Consider the following 17,894-nt stretch of genomic DNA (forward strand, 5'->3'; position numbering starts at 1 on the left):
ATTCAACCAAATATCCATTAAAAGCCCTTACTGCAATCTCATTACCCAGTGAGCCCACTAACTTTCTTCAGGCTTCTTCAAATTCCCTTTGGATGGCTGCTATGGAGAGTGAATTCAATGCCTTGCTGGAGAACAAAACTTGATCTCTCTGTCCATGACCCCCCAACAGAAATATCATTAGCAACAAATGGGTTTACAAACTGAAAACCAAACCTGATGGGACCATAGACAGATACAAGGCAAGGCTAGTTGCCAAAGGATTTGAGCAAAGAGATGGAATTGATTTTACAGAAACTTTCAGCCCTGTTATAAAGCTAGCAACTATTAGACTTCTCTTAGCAGTAGTTTTTCAGTTCAAGTGGCCACTTAAACAACTGGATGTTTCAAATGCCTTTCTGCATGGGCAACTTGCTGAGGAAGCATGGAGCAACCAAAAGGTTTTGTAGACTCTACTTATCCACATCATGTGTGCAGACTTCACAAGGCCTCTATGGCCTTAAACAGGCTCCAAGAGCCTGATTTCAGAGGCTGTCTCAAGCCTTGCTAGCTCTCGGGTTCACAGCTTCTTGGTGGACACCTCCCTCTTCAAGTTGCACAAACCACTAGTTCATTTATTTATACTAGTTTATGTCGATGACATTATTGTCACAGACACTCATCTGACTCATATAAATCAGCTCATTCAGCAGTTACAGATTGAATTTAAGTTGAAGGATCTTGGGAATCTCTCATACTTGTTAGGTATACATGTACATAGGACTGATCAAGGCCTTCACCTTAATCAATCCAAGTACATTGTAGACCTTCTTCATCGGGTTGGTATGGTTGGAGCCAAACCCTATGCAACACCTTGCACTTCAGGTAAGCGATTGACAAAGTTTGATAGTGATCCCCTTGAGGATATCTCTCTTTACAGACATATTGTAGGGTCACTACAATATTGCACACTTACTAGGCTTGACATTGCCTTCACTGTGAATCAACTTTGTCAATTCTTGCACTGCCCTACAATAGCTCATTTCACTGCAGCAAAAAGGATTCTCAGATACTTAAAAGGGACAATAGATCATGGTCTATGGTTTACTTCTGGTCCTTTGACTCTCCAAGCCTATTGTGATTCAGATTGGGCTGGGGATCCTATTGATTGAAAATCTACAAGTGGTTTTGGGATTTTTCTTGGTAATTGCTTGATCTCTTGGCAATCTAAGAAGCAACCAGTTGTCTCAAGGTCAAGTACTGAGTTAGAATATCGTTCAATGGCTATTGCTACAACAGAATTATATTGGTTAAGAATGCTATTCAAAGAACTTCAGCTACCACTCTCTTCTCCACCAACACTATGGTGTGACAACTTAGGAGCTATTTCACTTGCCTCCAATCCCATCTTTCATGCAGGGACAAAGCATATAGAAATCGGCTATCATTTTATTAGAGAGAAAATTCTGCATAAGGATATTGAGCCCCAGTACATCTCCACATCTGACCAATGTGCAGACATCTTCACTAAAAGACTAGCATCTGCTCGATTCCTATTTATTAGAGACAAACTCATGATCACTCCACTTCCCATGAGTTTGAGAGGGGCTGTTAAGAAAACTTCAGAATCCAGTTCATCACAGGACTCTTCTAGCTTATGAATAGAAGCTTATCTTCAATTTTAGTTTTGTTATCTTTATCTTTAATAACAGATTGTATTTATCTTACTCATATAGCTTATCGTGTAAATAGATAACTCTTGTAACAAATATTATCTGTAAACATCTTTATATAGAGATCAATACAACAAGAGCAATCATTCTGGCCTTTCTCCAAATCTATCTATATTTTACACCAAGTTTCGAATGGCTCACTAGTGGGCCATGTTTGTTGCTCAGGGCGAGCTTCATTGATACAGGCGCATTGAGTGCCCCTATAGCTCGTTGATTTTTCAGTCGTGCCTTTATCCGATAGCTCTTTACTTCGTACATTCATTTGTAGATGATTCTCGATAGTGTAAATGATTCTCGAAATTGAGCGAGTAGCAGGTATTCAAGTTATGTTTGTTTAATTTTTAATTGAAGACAAGTCAAGTCTAACCTTTTTACCAAGTTACACTTGTGTTCACCAACAACTCAGTTATTTTTCAAAGAGCGCTCCATTTGATCGCTTGGTCAATTTGCCTTTTTTTTTTTTTTTTTTACATTTTAAAATATTTTAAAAATATATAAAAACAATATCAATAAACTAATAGTCACTTCTTTAACTATTAAGTAAAAATAAAATTTAAAATAAAATAAAATATATAAAATGTCAAAATGAAGAGACAAATTGAGTAGACAATATTATTTTTCTTTTTTAAAAGCCAAGGCAAAAGGAAGGCTTCTTCCATCTCCTGTCTGGGAGTCAGAAAAACCTTGCCTTCTGGATACTAGTAATTACATCCATAAAGATTCAAACAGGTATAGTATTAGAAATATTATTTTCTCTTATCCTTCTAAATATTCGAGATATTCTATAAAAAAATACTATACAAAATAACAGATTTAAAGTTGTTTGATTTTTTGAATTAATACGAATCCGAGCCAAACTATAACTGAATAGACAACTTATAAAGCCACACTATACCTATTTTAATTTTTTTTTTCCTATAACAAGTATTTGGTGTATAAATAATAGGTAGAACATCTCAATTAGTTTAATAATAATAAAATAAAATAAATAATAGTAAAAATAATAAAAAATAAAAAATAATTTTAAATTATGTAAAATATGTGGTGTAGAATGATGAGTAGCTCCCTCACTTATAAAATAGCCCAAACCTCGAGACAATCCATCGTGTCTCAAAACCATCTGTTTTTGGTGTTCCTACCTTTGGGTCTGAAGTCAGGCTACAAACACAATCAAGGATACAAAGAGAGATCTATAAACTAGCAGCCCAGGTTTGGGCTGAAAGCAACTATCACGCTCTCTGTGCCAAGAGCCACAGCAATGCAAGTCGAGGAAGAAAAAGACCGTCTGTTACAACATTATCTAACAAACATCCGGTATAATGCCAACCGAGCATCGTTCTGGCCATTATCCTCACCAAAAGAAAGACAGAAAGTTACACCTTCGGGCTCAAGCGTATAAACCAAACAACAAAAAATTCTAGCACGTCTTCATATATACAAATTGTAATATCCACCCCAAAATACTGGGTCCTATCGACCTTCCAATATTATTCAACACTTGAAGAGAAACAAACACAATCATCATCGGCATTCTTCGTCAACATCGCCACAAATCGTCCCTATATTAACCACCACCACCAGATCCATATTTCTTGCCAAATACAATTAACTGCAACTTGTCATAACCAGCAAGAACACCAGCACCTGCAACAGCACGCAAAATGTTTGCACCAGCACCCTTGAAGAGTGATTTAGAACCCTCTTTCTTGACTATTTGCCTAAATGCATCCAAAGAGCTCTTATACTTGACAGCTTCTCCAGAGGTCATCATCATCCTTCTACGAACGGTATCAATGGGGTAAGAAGCCAATCCAGCATTTATGGTGATTCCCCATCCCAACAAGAAACTAGCAAGGAAACTATCCTGCAAACAACAAACATGGGCAGTGAACATAAAATATTACAGAAACTAAAACAATGAGATTGGACAAATGCAGAAAAAAATATGCATAAGTCCAAAAGTTTGACAACGGTAATTATGACACTCGCTCAGTCTGAGTTGGAATAGTGTGGGCATGGAAGACTAATTGGAGAATTCATAGGTGTGCCTACTTCCAGTAATTAAAACATGATCAATCCCGAGAAAAGAGAAAACAATAAGAGATTAGTTAGATCCCACAGAACCAGAAGAATGCTTAGAATGAGAATCCAACTCAGCACCTTTTGTGGACAAGAGTGCAAACTGAAACCCTTTTTTTTTTTTAAGTTAAGAGGCAGGCACCAGTGCAAACTGCAACTTGAAAAGTGTAACGTACCTGTAATCCACCAACAAGAACCACGGGTTTCAGAGAGTCATAGAGTCCAAAATAGAGCCCACGGTAAACTATAATTCCTACGCATGAGATTGTAAATCCGCGATAAAGCCCAGCAAGGCCATCAGATGCAAGGGTTTTCTTGTAAACATCAATCAAACCATTAAACTGCCTCTCACCACCACCCTTCTTCACAGACTTTGCATCATTAGCCAGACGTGTTCGGGCATAGTCCAGGGAATAGACGAATAAAAGAGAGGAAGCACCAGCAGCACCTCCTGATGCCAAATTACCAGCAAACCACTTCCAGTATCCATCTTTGTCTTTCTTGAAGTTGAAGAGCTTCTTGAAGTAGTCCTTGAAAGCAAAGTTCAAGGCCTGGTATATGTGGAGGTTCACTATAAATTTCAAGCGAAGAGAATGAAAACAAAACAAAAGAGAAATAGTGAAACCTACAATCAACACTAAGTCACTAACATGAAAAAATGCAAGAAAAACATTTCGAGCAAAAAAAACCAAGAGAGAAAAAAATGACCTGAGTGGGGAAGTATCTGATAACATTTGCAGTGTTTCCTCTCCAAAGTGAAAGGACACCTTCTTCCCTAACAGTTCGGCCAAAGCAGTCCATAATTCCCTTATATGGTTCGCTTAATCGACCAGTCTTGATCATCTCATCCTGATTCTGAATTAGTAGTTTAACACGTTCAATAGGAGCAGCTGCTGTTTTGGAAACAGCAGCAGAAACTCCTCCCATGAGAAAATCTATAAGAAAACCTTTTGCTCCTTCCTCTTTAGGGGCTGGTACAAACACCGGAGACAAGGATGAGAAATGTGCCAAGCCAGTGCCCCTACAAACCAGCTGCAGAGAACTCTGCAAACCCCCATTGACATACACATCACAAGCACCATAAGTCCGAGAGTGCATGTTGGGGGAGAACCTAGAACTGAGGTAAGACTTCCCATGTATCTTTTGAAAAATTGACGGATGCTGCAATCCATCTGCCATGTTTGAGATTCAGTATGGTGACCTGCAAAGGAATAACATTATATATACACTGAAGAATGAATAACTAAATAGCTCCTTTAATTTACCATTATCAGCATCATTTTCTAATCACTCACAAACCTTTAATTAAATGTAGCTCCTTGGATCTCGTATTGGGTGAAGAAATAATCTAATAATTGCAATTTTGTTCTATGAATTCAATTAGGGGTGTAATCAGTCCGGTCTAGTTGGTCTTGGAGGAGAATTTCGGTCCAATCCGACGTTTTGGTCCACCAAAAGTCTGGACCGGACCAATAAGGACTTTGGACCGGACATGACCGTTTTGGTTCGGTCCGGTCGGTTTTATAGGGGTATTTTGGTCCAGACCATATTTTCTTTTCTTTTTTTCAAGATTTTGACAAAAGATTATATAAAATGAAAAAAAAAAAAATCAAGTGAATGATATAATCTAAGTTGTCTAACTAAATATATGCTGAATTACTCAAATATTTTAATTAAGTATAATAAATTAATAATGCTAATAGTAAGTGTACTACCAATAATTAATAGTTAATACTGTCTTAAAATTCTTAACCTAAAATATAATCTAAGCATAAATAATTAGGTTAGAAGAGAATCAAATAATTAGTTAGAAGAAAATTACACAAGTACTTGCTTTTAATTTATATAACTACTTGAAAAAATTATAAATATCATATGAAAAATTATTTAAAAACTTATATATTAAATTCGATCCGGTCCGGTCAGGGGTGAAAAAACCCCACCTCAAGACTGGACCGAAAACTCAATTTCTTCACTTTCTTGGACCGAGACCGACCGGTCTCTTAATCAGTCCGGTTCGGTTGGTTTTCTCAGTCCAAAGGAAAATCTTTATACCCCTAAATTCTATGCCTTTAATAGTTGGAGTCGGGCTTTATAATGATTCTAAGGGACTCCAATTGTAACTTTTACTAGTAATTTAGACTATAAATGCAATGTGGTCAGCACTTTCTTTGAGTTGTTATAGCTGAATTGGTAACACCATATGACAAAGTACTGTTTGATGCTGACCTTGACGATTACATCGGAAATTCGAGTGTGTGAGATTGTAATGAACCCGATCCCACATTAGGTGAGTGAATTATGAGAAGGGTTACAACTATCACATCCTGCTTTAGTTATTTACTAGGTAGAACCAAGCTTTATAATAATTCCCAAGAACTTCAATTGTAACCTTGATTAGTGAGTTAGAGAGTTAAGAAGTAATATGAGTGTAAAGTCTCAAATTAGTTCCTTACTGGGTGGAACTAGGCTTATAATAATATCAAAAAACTCTAGTTGCAACCTTGACTGGTCCTTTTAGACTATAAGCACAAACCGCTAGCGTTTTCCTTTGATATTCCCCTCAGAGAAATAAGGTGAAATCCCTATTCTATTCCTATGCTATAAAAGGAAAACCCATTACTTAAAAGATCAATTTTCTTTAAAATGTATTCAAAGAAAAAAACTCTTTCTTATGCAAATATATGAACAGCATACAAAAAAAAAATTGAAAACCATAATCAGGTGCATCCACAAAATGTAACTTAAAAAATATGTGAAGATTATGATCCTTAGCAATTATTCCAAGATGTCAGTCACAAACAATTATCTATACAAAGGCAACCAACAAACCCAGCACAAGAAATATGTAACATAAATATGTAACAAGAGAAAGGTGAAAAAGATCGAGCGGGAGAAAGGTGCTGGTTTTGTGCAAAGCCTTTGCCGCAGGAAGATATATTTATCATTTGAAAGGAAATGGCCTTTTGAAAGAGTTCCAAACCTGTGCAACCTGATTAAAAGGCACTCCCACCCCCAGTAGTAGAGACTGAAAAACCAAAAGTTTGTCAGAAATACACCTGAAGATGAGAGAGACTGTTCATTCTGTTAAGGGAGGGGAGGCAAAATTGTAAAATGGTGGACCAAATAGGGGAGTAAACCAAAAGGCTCAGCTTTGCTGACAGTAGGTTGTAGAATGGACTAGAGATTTATGTTGTGTACTGCCAACAACTGCAATTACAAGCTAGGAGCCAGATATAAAGAGAGGAGGGCTGAAATTTACCCATCATTTCCTTTTTTCAATTTATAGTAAAATGTATGCATATTAAAAGAATCAATATCAAAAGTCTTTCCTTGATGTTTTCAATAAGGGGTGCTAACTAGAAAGAAAAAATATGCACAAGGATATGGTTTCCCGAACAGAGACACAAATCACAAGCAAGATCTTCCCATGCCCTTTTGCCTATGAAGGAATCATTCGTTCTTGCTGCCTAAGCAGGATGGAATTGGTGTTGGTTAGGTTGTGGTGGCATGGTAAAGAGAGCTGGTGCAGGCATTGGTTGATGGTTGACAAGGATTAGGACGGGTTGGTTGAGTGCAAACTTTTTGTTCTATATGTTTCCATTATAGCAAAGGCTACTAGAGTCTTCACTGGGCTAGATTTAGAGTGCCACAGCTGGAATTGGGACCATTAAAAGGTGAATTTTTGTCCATTTGATGTGCCGTTCACTACCTCACATCATAATTACAAATGGCCCAGTTAGAGTTCTAAATAATATAGCTACAACCTATCTCCTGTTGGGCATAAAGGTACACCCTGCCCTTTGGCTTCCCATGGCTCAAACCAACTCAGTCAAGCCACTGCTTATAGCCTCCTATAGTATAAGGACCTCACTGCCACTCACAGCTTGCTACCATATATAAGTGGTAAAGCTCAAAACACTTTGAAGCCTGATTTGCATTGCAAGGATAAAATGAAAACTACATTATCTGCTACAAGTTTTATCAGATAGTGTTTCTGCCTCTATAGCAATGCTGTACAAGAGCAATACTGCATAAACTTACAAATACCAAAAACCCATTGCATAACAAATTGGCCAACATCGTTCAATTACTTTCAATAGTTCCCCTCCCATGAAATCAAACACCACAAATAATTACATAGTACATGTTGAAAGAAGATAAACCACAATCTGAATCACACATTAAAAAAGAGATAACTCCAAAACTGAGAAAAATAAAACAATAGGTCCCATATTCCATAAACCTGAGCTTAATTAAGTATTTCATTTAATGATGATGGATTCTCACTTTTAAAGCATTCAAAAACACATACAATGTCAAGACCCAAATTTCCTTTTCTTTCTTCTCTTTCGCAGCAGCCAAGCATATGGTACACAAAAAGGGTACATATTTTAAGTCTCAAGCAAACCAAAAGGCATATATTGTATGATATAAAGCATCAGAAACCAATACAAATGAAAATGAAACCAACCGCAATCAATTCCAATTAAAATCATCAAAAAGCAAAAGGGGAAAAAAAAACATCAGCTAGGAAGTTTCTTCTTCTTTCTGTCGCTCGGTTTCCACAGTAAACAAACAGTCTACAAAGGAAAATGAGAGCAAAATCAAAACGATCCCACACAAGCACAACATAAAACACAATTTTCATTCAATAAATCTAACTGGATTTTCGCATAATATCCGCTTCGACCACAACACAAAACAAATTTCACAACCACATAAGGCCGAAAGTCACATCTCATAGAAAGTGAAAGCAACACGACAAAGATCACCTCTAAAGAAATACACAAAAATAGACAGGTACACAAGGTGGAAACGTTTCGTTTCCATTCCTTGGCTCAACTTTCTAGGCAGCCAAACGGTCTCAGCGAAGATGAAAGAGTCAAAGAAAGTGAAAGTATAGATCAGTGGAAGAAATCCTAACCCGAAGAGATCGCCGACGCAGAGAGATAGTTGTAGGCAAAGATCTATCACAGACACAGTACCTACTGAGAGGGTGGGAAAATGGTAGGCGACAGAGATGAATGTATAAATGGGGGAGCTCAAAGCAGCCATAGGGTTTGTCAAAGAATGAGGGATTTGACCTTGACTTAAGGTTGAAATCACACACGTGCCACTGAAACAGTGAAAGTACACCGGGGAGTAGGGGAAGGTCCTGAAAGAGTGGAGAGACAGGGTGATACCGTGAGCAAGAGGAAACAGAGCCCCAGCAAATGTAAAATTATTGAGCATTACTCGTAAGTTTCATATTCTGCACAATCATTTAAAAATGTATTATTTTATTATTTTATTCTATTTTACTTATAAATATGTTTGTAATTATTTTCATTATATGAATAAAAAAATAAAATAATATATTTTTAAATAAATATATAGAGTGTGAGACTTACGTTTAGAATTTTTCAAAATTATTTATCAAAATGTTTTTATATAAGATAATACATATGACTCCTTAAATTATTTCATCTTTCAAATTATTCATTGTGACGACGTTCTTTTAAAAATTTCAAAGAATAAAAAAGTGAAATAAATAAAAAAGAAAAAATCTACAACAGAACGTGAAATCATCTATTATTCCAAAATATTAAATTGATAAAAAGAGATAAATTTTATTATTTACTTAAAATTTTAAAACATCTCTTCAAGTGTGGGCTAGACTCACCTCAATAAGTGGACCCAATACGTGAAATATTTAATTAAATCCTGTGAAAATTTGGGCTAAGCAAAAACTCAACTCTGAATCCGACTCCGACTCCGACAAACCAAAGTGAGAGTTTGAGGTGTTGTTAGACCGACTCCAACTCTGATTTGATCCGACTTTGACTTTATGTTCCCACTCCGAATCCGACTTTTCCCTCCGACACAGACTTTGATATTGTACATTTGTTAAAAAAAATATGTATTTATCTTCATATTAATCATATATACTAGTATAGTTATATAGTTATATAACTAAAACTTATATAATTAAATTTAATAATATAATAGTATGGGCTAATTATTATAAAATAATATACTTATACACTATAATATAAATTGACTAATAATAGTTTAGTATATTTAAACATTATAATATTACTACCGTACATAATCAAGTATAAAAATAAGTTAGATGCTAAAATTGAAATAAGCCTAGTATAGTAAGTTAATAACACATAATATTAATTTATTAAAATATAATAACATGTAATTAGATACTAGAAAGTCTAGTATATAATTAAGTTAGAAATAAGTTAGACACTAGTATAACATGTAATACTAATGTATAATAACACGTAATTAGACACTATAATATCAATCTAGTATATAAATAAACTAGACACTAGTATAGAAATAACTAATAAGTTAATAACACATAATATTAACTTACTAAAGTATAATAACATGTAATTAAACATTAGAAATAAGTTAAACACTAGCAACTGATATGGCATACATGGTAGTATCTGAATTTTAAACCTATGATTTTTTTACTTTGTTGTTTTGCTTCTACTATATTTATAGTTAATACTTTTTATAATTAAATATTTATTGTAAATACTGATGTGGAATGACTATTAACAGGGGCATCTTGTTGATCTTGTTTAAAGAATTTTGGTTATGTTTTTAGTAAACTTGAAATTGAAAGCCCATAAAAAAGTCTTGTTTAAAAATGGGCTAAATATAAAGGTTAAAAAAAGTCTAAATCCAAATCCGCTCCAACAAGTTAGAATTGGAGTCAGATTGAAGCTTGCATAAGTAAAAGTCAAAGTTTAGATTCAAACTCTGACAAAGTTGGAGTTGGATTTAGGGGATCCGACCCCCTTAATCTGACTCCAACTGGGTTGATGCTCACCCCTATGTAAAATCACTATTTATCTCAAACACTTAAGTTGAAGAGAAGAGGTCAAATTTATTATTAATTTATATCCTTAAAGCAGCGTGACAGCCACGAGGAATTGGGTAATATTGTGTTTTTTATTTTCTTATTTAATCAGATTATATTGTGTTTCTAAGAAATTATAAGATTAGTTTGACTTTTTTTAGAGAAATGATATTTACAGTCATGGTGTGCAAGTCTTGCACATTCTCTTTGAAAAAAATAGATAAATCTGAAACTCACATGAAAAAATATTTTTTTAATCATGAATTTCATTTTCTTTTCAAAGAAAGTGCGCATGACTTGCACTACTAAGACTATATCTAATATTACACACATATACATTACAATTTTTTTGATAATTTGGAGGTAATTGCTAAAATTGCTACAGTCGAAACCAATATTCCTTTGGCTAGAAAGTGTGTTGGTCTTATTGGGCCCACGAATCTCTAAAGTCACCTTGAAATTGATCAAATTGAATAGCATTTGAGAGGTTCAGCCCACGATTTAGAGATAAGGAAAAATTGGGTTGAAGCTCAAGAATTTTATAATACAACACCCAAGATCTAAATTTTTAAGGTCGAAAATGGATTTTTATATGAGAGAACCCACAAAATCATGAATTTTTACAGCCATTTTAGTTTTCAACTTATTGTTAGGGGTGCTATCCCCACCCATGCGGGGGCGGGGTAGCCCCTTCCCCTTCCTCGCCCCCTCATGGGCAGGAGGTGGGGTTTTCAGCCCTGCACCCCGCCCAGGTGCATATGGCAAGTGTCTCAGTTAAATAATGGTGGACCACTCATCTGTCCAACTCCTCGCTTGCTCCAATTGTAAGGTTGTGCATCTGGATCGGATTTTTATCCGATCCGGTCCGAAAATCAGATATCCGGCAGGATCCGAGCTGTTAACCACCCCAATTATTACTATGCAGTTAATATAAATTTGTAATCGCCCAAATTCGGACACGGATCCGGTTTGGCCATGCGGTTACTCGTGACCGCACTATTTAAACAAAATTATGATTAGGTCAAGCAAAAACGTCCCAACCTCCAGGTGATATCCTCACTCTCTCCCTTTCTCTCTCTAGCCAAAACTCTAAGCCATTTTCTCCCGCTCTTCAGTCTCGATCATCTCTCCCTCTCTTTAGAGTCATCAGCACAAACCCATCATGGCACAATGTCCAGGTTCGTCGATGAGCAACTCATAAAGATGAAGGTTGGAGGGGTTCACGATTGCAAGGGTTCTCAGAATAGCGCCGAGATCGACAGCCTTGCATGCTTCGCCGTCCTAGAGCACAACAAGAAAGAGTCTATCTTCTCCACTTTCTTTTCTCCATCTTATTTGATTTATTTATCCTGAACCTCTAATTTCTTGTCTAGGTTTTGTTTGTGCCGTCAGATTTAGTGGGTATTTCCTATGTTTCCCACTTTGGCTAGATATGAGTTTTTATGCTTGTAGATCTAAGTTTCTATGTTTATAGATCTACTTTTTGGGTTTTTTCTTTTAAATCTTCTAGCAAAAATGTATGTTTGTATATCTACAAGTTTGCAACACTATCGGTCTCTCTCAAATGTTGCGACATTCGATCGGTAAGGTGATCTCTTTTTTATTGTTTGCTTGATGAGAATAATTATATATATATATATATATATATAAATGAGCAGAAAAATTAAATATCGGGATGTTGTTTTGGATGAGTGTTGGATGGATTCTCATTTTCATTTTTCATTGTTTGGTTATGGAAAATGAATGAAGACATTTAACCAAAAATGGGTTTTCATTTTCTTTTTTAAGTTTCTGTTTGCCTTCATATCCCAGATAAGCGTTCATCAAGAGTTTCTGAAGTTGCTATCATTTTTTATCTCTCTATGTTGTGGGGTGTTTGTGTGTTAAATTTGGGCAAAAAAAAAAAATGTAAGGTGTGTTGTTGTTGCAGTTAAACAGAGTTGCTCACAACGTGTTTGACAAAAGGTTGAAGAGAAAAACCAACTAACCTAAGTTTGCCAATGTCTAAAATATCAACTTGATGCTTTGTTATTGAAAAAATTTGAAAATGTTTTCATAACATTTCCTGCTGTGTTATCTTTTACCTAATCTTTTAATTAAAAGTTATCCTATGTTCTAAGGCTGAAATGACAGCTGTATAATGCAATGTACTTTCTTTTTGTATTTATTATGAAAAATGAGATGAAAACAAAAAAAAAATAATAATAAAAAAAAGGGGATGGGTTACTTTCTTTTTTTCTTTTCTTTTTCTTTTTTGAAAGTCTCTCTAATATTGCCTATTTTGTATGCAAAAATCTGTTTAGAATTTGGTGAGCCACTCGCCACCAAACTAAGGTAATAGTAGAAACACAAAACTGCTTTCAACAAGAAATTTGCTACTGTGTTCTTTATGTTTGTTGTTGTATTTATATTTAATAAGCAGTATATGTATCTAGCTTGTTGCTAAGGGTTTTAGTAGTTTTGTCAAGCTACCAAAACATATATCCTATTAATATATCTACATGCTGGTAATTATTTGTCATGTTTCCTGTCATCAGGTTGCTGGAGGATGCTGGTATGTCCCTTGTGCAGCTTCTCCCAATTCCAGATTCTAGATTTGAAGAGTAGTAGCATTGTATTATTTTAATTAGTTGTTATATATTATTATTCATTTTGTTCTTTGTAAATTTATGTTTTGCATTGTGATGTAACAATAATACTATCTATTTTGTATTTTTATTTATTTTTTTCTTTAATTTATTTTAAAAAAACTTTTAAAAAGTGTTTAAATTATTTTTTATTCCTGGCAATTTAAACATGATATCATTTTTTTTTTTTAAAAAGTGTTATAATTTTTTTTAAAGTTTTAAAGTCCTTTAAAAATAAAAAATAAAAAACCCGGATTAAATTTGGATATAACCCAGATATCCAGGTTTTAAGTGAAAAATGCAAAAAATTCGGATATTCGATTACAATTCGAATATCAGGACAGAATATGGTTATCTGCCAGGATTTAATCCGGATTAATTCGAGCGGATAACTGCCCCAGTTTTGGTTTTGACATCCGGATCCGATTATGGCCGGATATCCGGATCCGGATCCAGTTGCACACCCCTATCTAATTGTGTCTATGGCTCACTGGGTCCAAAAATTATTCATGGGCCCAAAAGTGATCAAAAAAAGTTTTTTTTTTTTTTTACCAAAATTGTAAATTTAAATTTGTAAATATGACCATAATTTAAAAACTAATAACATAGTTATCAAATTTTATAGTGCACCATATGACAAGGCAATACAAGAGTCTCACAGTGCTTAAGTGAGACACTTGTATTGTTTTGACTTCCTATATAAAGGCTACATTATGCCACACTATAACTTGCACAAAGTATTAAGTAAAAATTATACTTAATACATATTACTATATTTATATATAGTAAAACTATTCACATATATTTATAATATGTATAAATATATATTTATATAAAATATATGTAAGTAGGCGGAGCAGGGGGTGGGACAGGATGGGATCTCGCTGGGGCCAGCTTGCCCCCCACCCCCGCAAGGTTTCCTCCTTGTGAGGGTGGGACAGACAAGGGGCGAGGTAGCAGGATGCAGGCCCCGCTGCCCACCCCTACTTATTGGAGAGTGCTAGATAGGCCACGACCAATGTTAAAGCCTATTGAAAATTTAGTTGAGAAGCGGGCCTTTCATCAAAGTGAACAACCTCGACAACCTTATAGGCATATGTAGAATCTTTCAAACTCTTCGCAAAGTACACTCTCCTACATTAGCAACAATTATATAGTCCTCTCATTCTCAAAATTTCTTACTCATCGCATCAAAATTTCTCTATAAAATAATCACATACTAACCCTTTGACCTTCTCTATATATATACATATATACATATATATCTATCTTTATTATATAAGTGTCTATCTAACTGCTACGGTGATTTTTTCTTATCTTTCCGTTAATTTTCATTCTCTTTCCGTTAACGTTAACAATTTTATTATCTACCACTCATGATTCCACTGGCCCTAATTCTCTCTCTCTCTCTGATTCTTCCTGTTTGAAAAGTAAGAAACCAAGCTAATCAGAAAATTGACAACAGAAGAAGAAAAGAAGTAGATTGCGAACGCTAGAAGTAACTAGAAAAAAAAGCAGTTTTGAAATTTCTTTGGACACATCTGTCCACGGTATTCTCACTGATTAAGGTACGGATGGAGAGACTTTCTTCGTTTTTCTCTTGTTTTTCGATTCTGATCTGGGTGTTGAAATTTTTGTCTTCATTGGCCTTTATGTGATTTACGAGAAAGTAGAGGTAATGGGGAGGGGATGAAGGTTTATATTTTTAATGTCGCGTTGTTGTTTTTGCTGGGATTTTAGAAAATGAGAGATCTGAGTTTCAAATTTCAAACCTCTAAATTTATTTTCTCGGCAGCCAAACACGGCGTCAAGATGGGGATTATTAGCATGATTTTATTGTACATTGCAACTTAATGTGTTTCCATATATTTTAACAAGATGAGATGAAATGGTTTGGATTTCGCTTTTGGTGTTTTATCGTTTTCGGGGTCAGATCTGGTATGCTTTTGTTGCATATTTAGGAACAGTTATGCATCAGTTAATGTCAATAATCGTGCGTTTCAAGTTGTGTGGTTTTCTCTTTTCAAAAGAATTTCCCTTTTGCGGTTTTCTCTTTCCCATGGTTTTCATTAGTAAGAAATTTTTAAGTTTATTTGAAAACGTCCATTAGTTTTTTTTTTTTGGTTTCGTTTAGTTTTCGGAAAGCTTAGAGAAGGAAACAAAAATGGGCCAATGCTAAACTTTGAGCGCCGGTCTCTTTCTCCATTCAAATCCTTTCTTTCTGGAAATAGTCGTGGACAAAGTGTTATACTTACCTTTTATTAGCATAACTACGGGTCAGGGCATACAGTTTGCAGGATAGTGTTTTGTGGGAGAAGTGCATAATATATATGTAATTGAAGTCATTGGCCATTTTTACCCAATTATATTGTGTAATGGTGGACGAGTCTCAGGGTCTATAGAACACTTATAAAACGTACCGATAAAAAAAATGAATTTGTACGAGTGTGCTAAACAGTTAAAGGTTCAATTTTCATATGATGGTCGTTACACTCTGCTGGGTTTAGTTGATTATTATAATGCATAGTAGTAGTTTGCATTGAAATGAAGCACTCTTGATATTTTTTGGGTAACTGGTATGTTGATATAATGAATTTTTGGAATTCAATTTTTCGCACTAATCAAGTAGGTTTCGTAGTGAAGTATGTTTTTTGAAGGAGTTTTATACTCTATACTCTTTGAAAAATTCTCTTGTATTTTCTATAAACTACAGGAACATATAAAATCAACAATTGCAGAGGAGATTAGTTATTTTCTATGTTCGTTTACTTTTATCTATTTTTTTCTTTCCCGTCAATTTCCTTCTATTACAAATATCGTCATTCTTTTTATGTGGAATCAAATTCCTTTGGTCTTGTTCTCTTAATGTTATAATTCCAGTAGTTAGTTGATGTTTTGTTGTCTTGAGCAGAAATGAAAACCATTCTATCCAGCAACCTGACATATATTTAACTTTCCTTGTTTCCCTTTTCATATTCTCTGTTGGCACGTGGTTTTCTATTTTTTATATTGTAGTTATTTCGTGATAGCCAGTTGTAGAGCCCAGCAAAACTATCGACTTTTTTATGTGGATGGTTTTTCTTCTCTTACACATGAACTTGGGCAAGGTGCCACCTGAGAGCTGTTGACAGTGTTGCTGGATCATCATCTTGAATAACTGATTGCTTATGGTTAAATTGAGGCCAATGAAAATCCTCTGGTTTTACTTTGGAAGCTGTTTCTATTGTTCTCCTTAATTCTGTGAAGCAAGCACATAATCTACTAGGGAACTGTTTTGTATCCATGCTGGCAGAGAGCATCTGTGAATATATTGGATTTTTCTTTTCCCACACAAACACTTTAACCTTGAGCCAGTGTTTGTGAATATATTGTAATCTGGGTGTCTTTAAAATGATGGCTGCATTTGGTAGTACCAAACTTTTTTTTAGCCTTTTGAGAGATCTTTCCTGGGGCACAAACTTTTGATGAGTAAAAATGAGTTCAAAATTTTATTTTGTGAATATATGGTAGTTTTCTATAAAACTTGACATAATATTTCTTGTCCAGCAGATAAATATATAAACTATGGGAATACCCTAACTCACATAATTAAATAAAAACCATTCAAAACCAGAAATGAAAAGAATATATAGCTTTATGTTGCCTCTCCCCCTCATTCTGAAAACAAGAAAAAAGGTTTGGAAGTCTCATATAATATATCATTGATCAATAAATAGCATTTCAAAATTTTGAATACACTTTTTATTTGTTATAAGTGACGATTATTTAACAAAAGTTATTGTGATCACATGATTACTGAGTTATCTCTATTATCTTCTTTCAAAGTTAATGTGCTGCATGCAAAATGCACAAAAGTGGCCGGCAATAAACTTATATAAAATTAACATATTTGGAGAACATTGCAACACAGGCTTCACAAAGAGAATGAGTGATTCAACTTGGTGCAGATCTTGATTAACTCAAGCAATATCGTCACAAAAAATTGAATGTGCTCTCAATTAATCCCATAGAAGATTGAATGATCAAATCTTTTTGTTTTCTAATCTATCAAAACATGTAAATAGTAAACTTCACTAACTTATCATTATCCAAATATATTTATTAAAATTTACTTTTTTTTATGCATTAAATTATGCTTTAATTAGTTTTTTTTTTGGGTAAAAAATCATATTTTTTTTTATTAAAAATCTTGTCTCACCCAATTAGACAAGCGTGCTTTGCACGTTGCTCCGTCCTAGTGTATGTATATATATATATATACATATATATATATTCTCTAGGCTTTCTCCGTTATCTCTCAATTCTTCTCTTTCAAGTTCACGTTTACACTCTTCCTCTCATCGTCCTCAAGGCCAACAAGACTATGGGAAGCAAGCATCTAAACATACACATACACCTATACAAAAACATAATTGAAAGATATTTTTGTTCGTAGATATACACAATATATTTGCAATGAGGTTTCTTTAGTGTGCACGTAGGAGAAAACATAAGGAATACAAAGGAGACTATCAAGAGAATGGAAAATATTTTGCTCGTAGTGGGGGGCATGTAACGCTGATCCTTGTCGTGAGTTTTTAAAGTTAGGTTTAGAAAATAAGACGAAAATTA

The 17,894-nt window shown here is 34.6% G+C and overlaps 1 protein-coding gene across 3 annotated transcripts; it reads right to left on the reverse strand.

Moving 5' to 3' along the window:
* Nucleotides 1–2,886: 2,886 nt before the first annotated feature.
* LOC109000576 (ADP,ATP carrier protein 3, mitochondrial-like) lies at nucleotides 2,887–9,008 on the reverse strand. 3 transcript variants are annotated; one of them, XM_035694562.1, is made up of 6 exons: nucleotides 8,716–8,789; nucleotides 6,912–6,998; nucleotides 6,772–6,816; nucleotides 4,497–4,989; nucleotides 3,965–4,339; nucleotides 2,939–3,573 (listed from the first exon to the last, which is right to left on the reverse strand). In XM_035694562.1, exons 4-6 carry the CDS (start codon nucleotides 4,965–4,967, stop codon nucleotides 3,274–3,276), a joined length of 1,146 nt encoding a protein of 381 aa, XP_035550455.1. In that variant the 5' UTR covers nucleotides 4,968–4,989; nucleotides 6,772–6,816; nucleotides 6,912–6,998; nucleotides 8,716–8,789; the 3' UTR covers nucleotides 2,939–3,273. The 3 variants fall into 3 exon arrangements, with proteins under 3 accessions (XP_018833037.2, XP_035550455.1, XP_018833038.2); XM_018977493.2 differs by lacking the exon at nucleotides 6,912–6,998 and having other exon boundaries at nucleotides 8,716–8,972; XM_018977492.2 differs by lacking the exons at nucleotides 6,772–6,816; nucleotides 6,912–6,998 and having other exon boundaries at nucleotides 2,887–3,573; nucleotides 8,716–9,008.
* Nucleotides 9,009–17,894: the final 8,886 nt, after the last annotated feature.

Source organism: Juglans regia, chromosome 10 (assembly GCF_001411555.2).
Source record: "Juglans regia cultivar Chandler chromosome 10, Walnut 2.0, whole genome shotgun sequence".
Classification (NCBI taxonomy): Eukaryota; Viridiplantae; Streptophyta; class Magnoliopsida; order Fagales; family Juglandaceae; genus Juglans; species Juglans regia.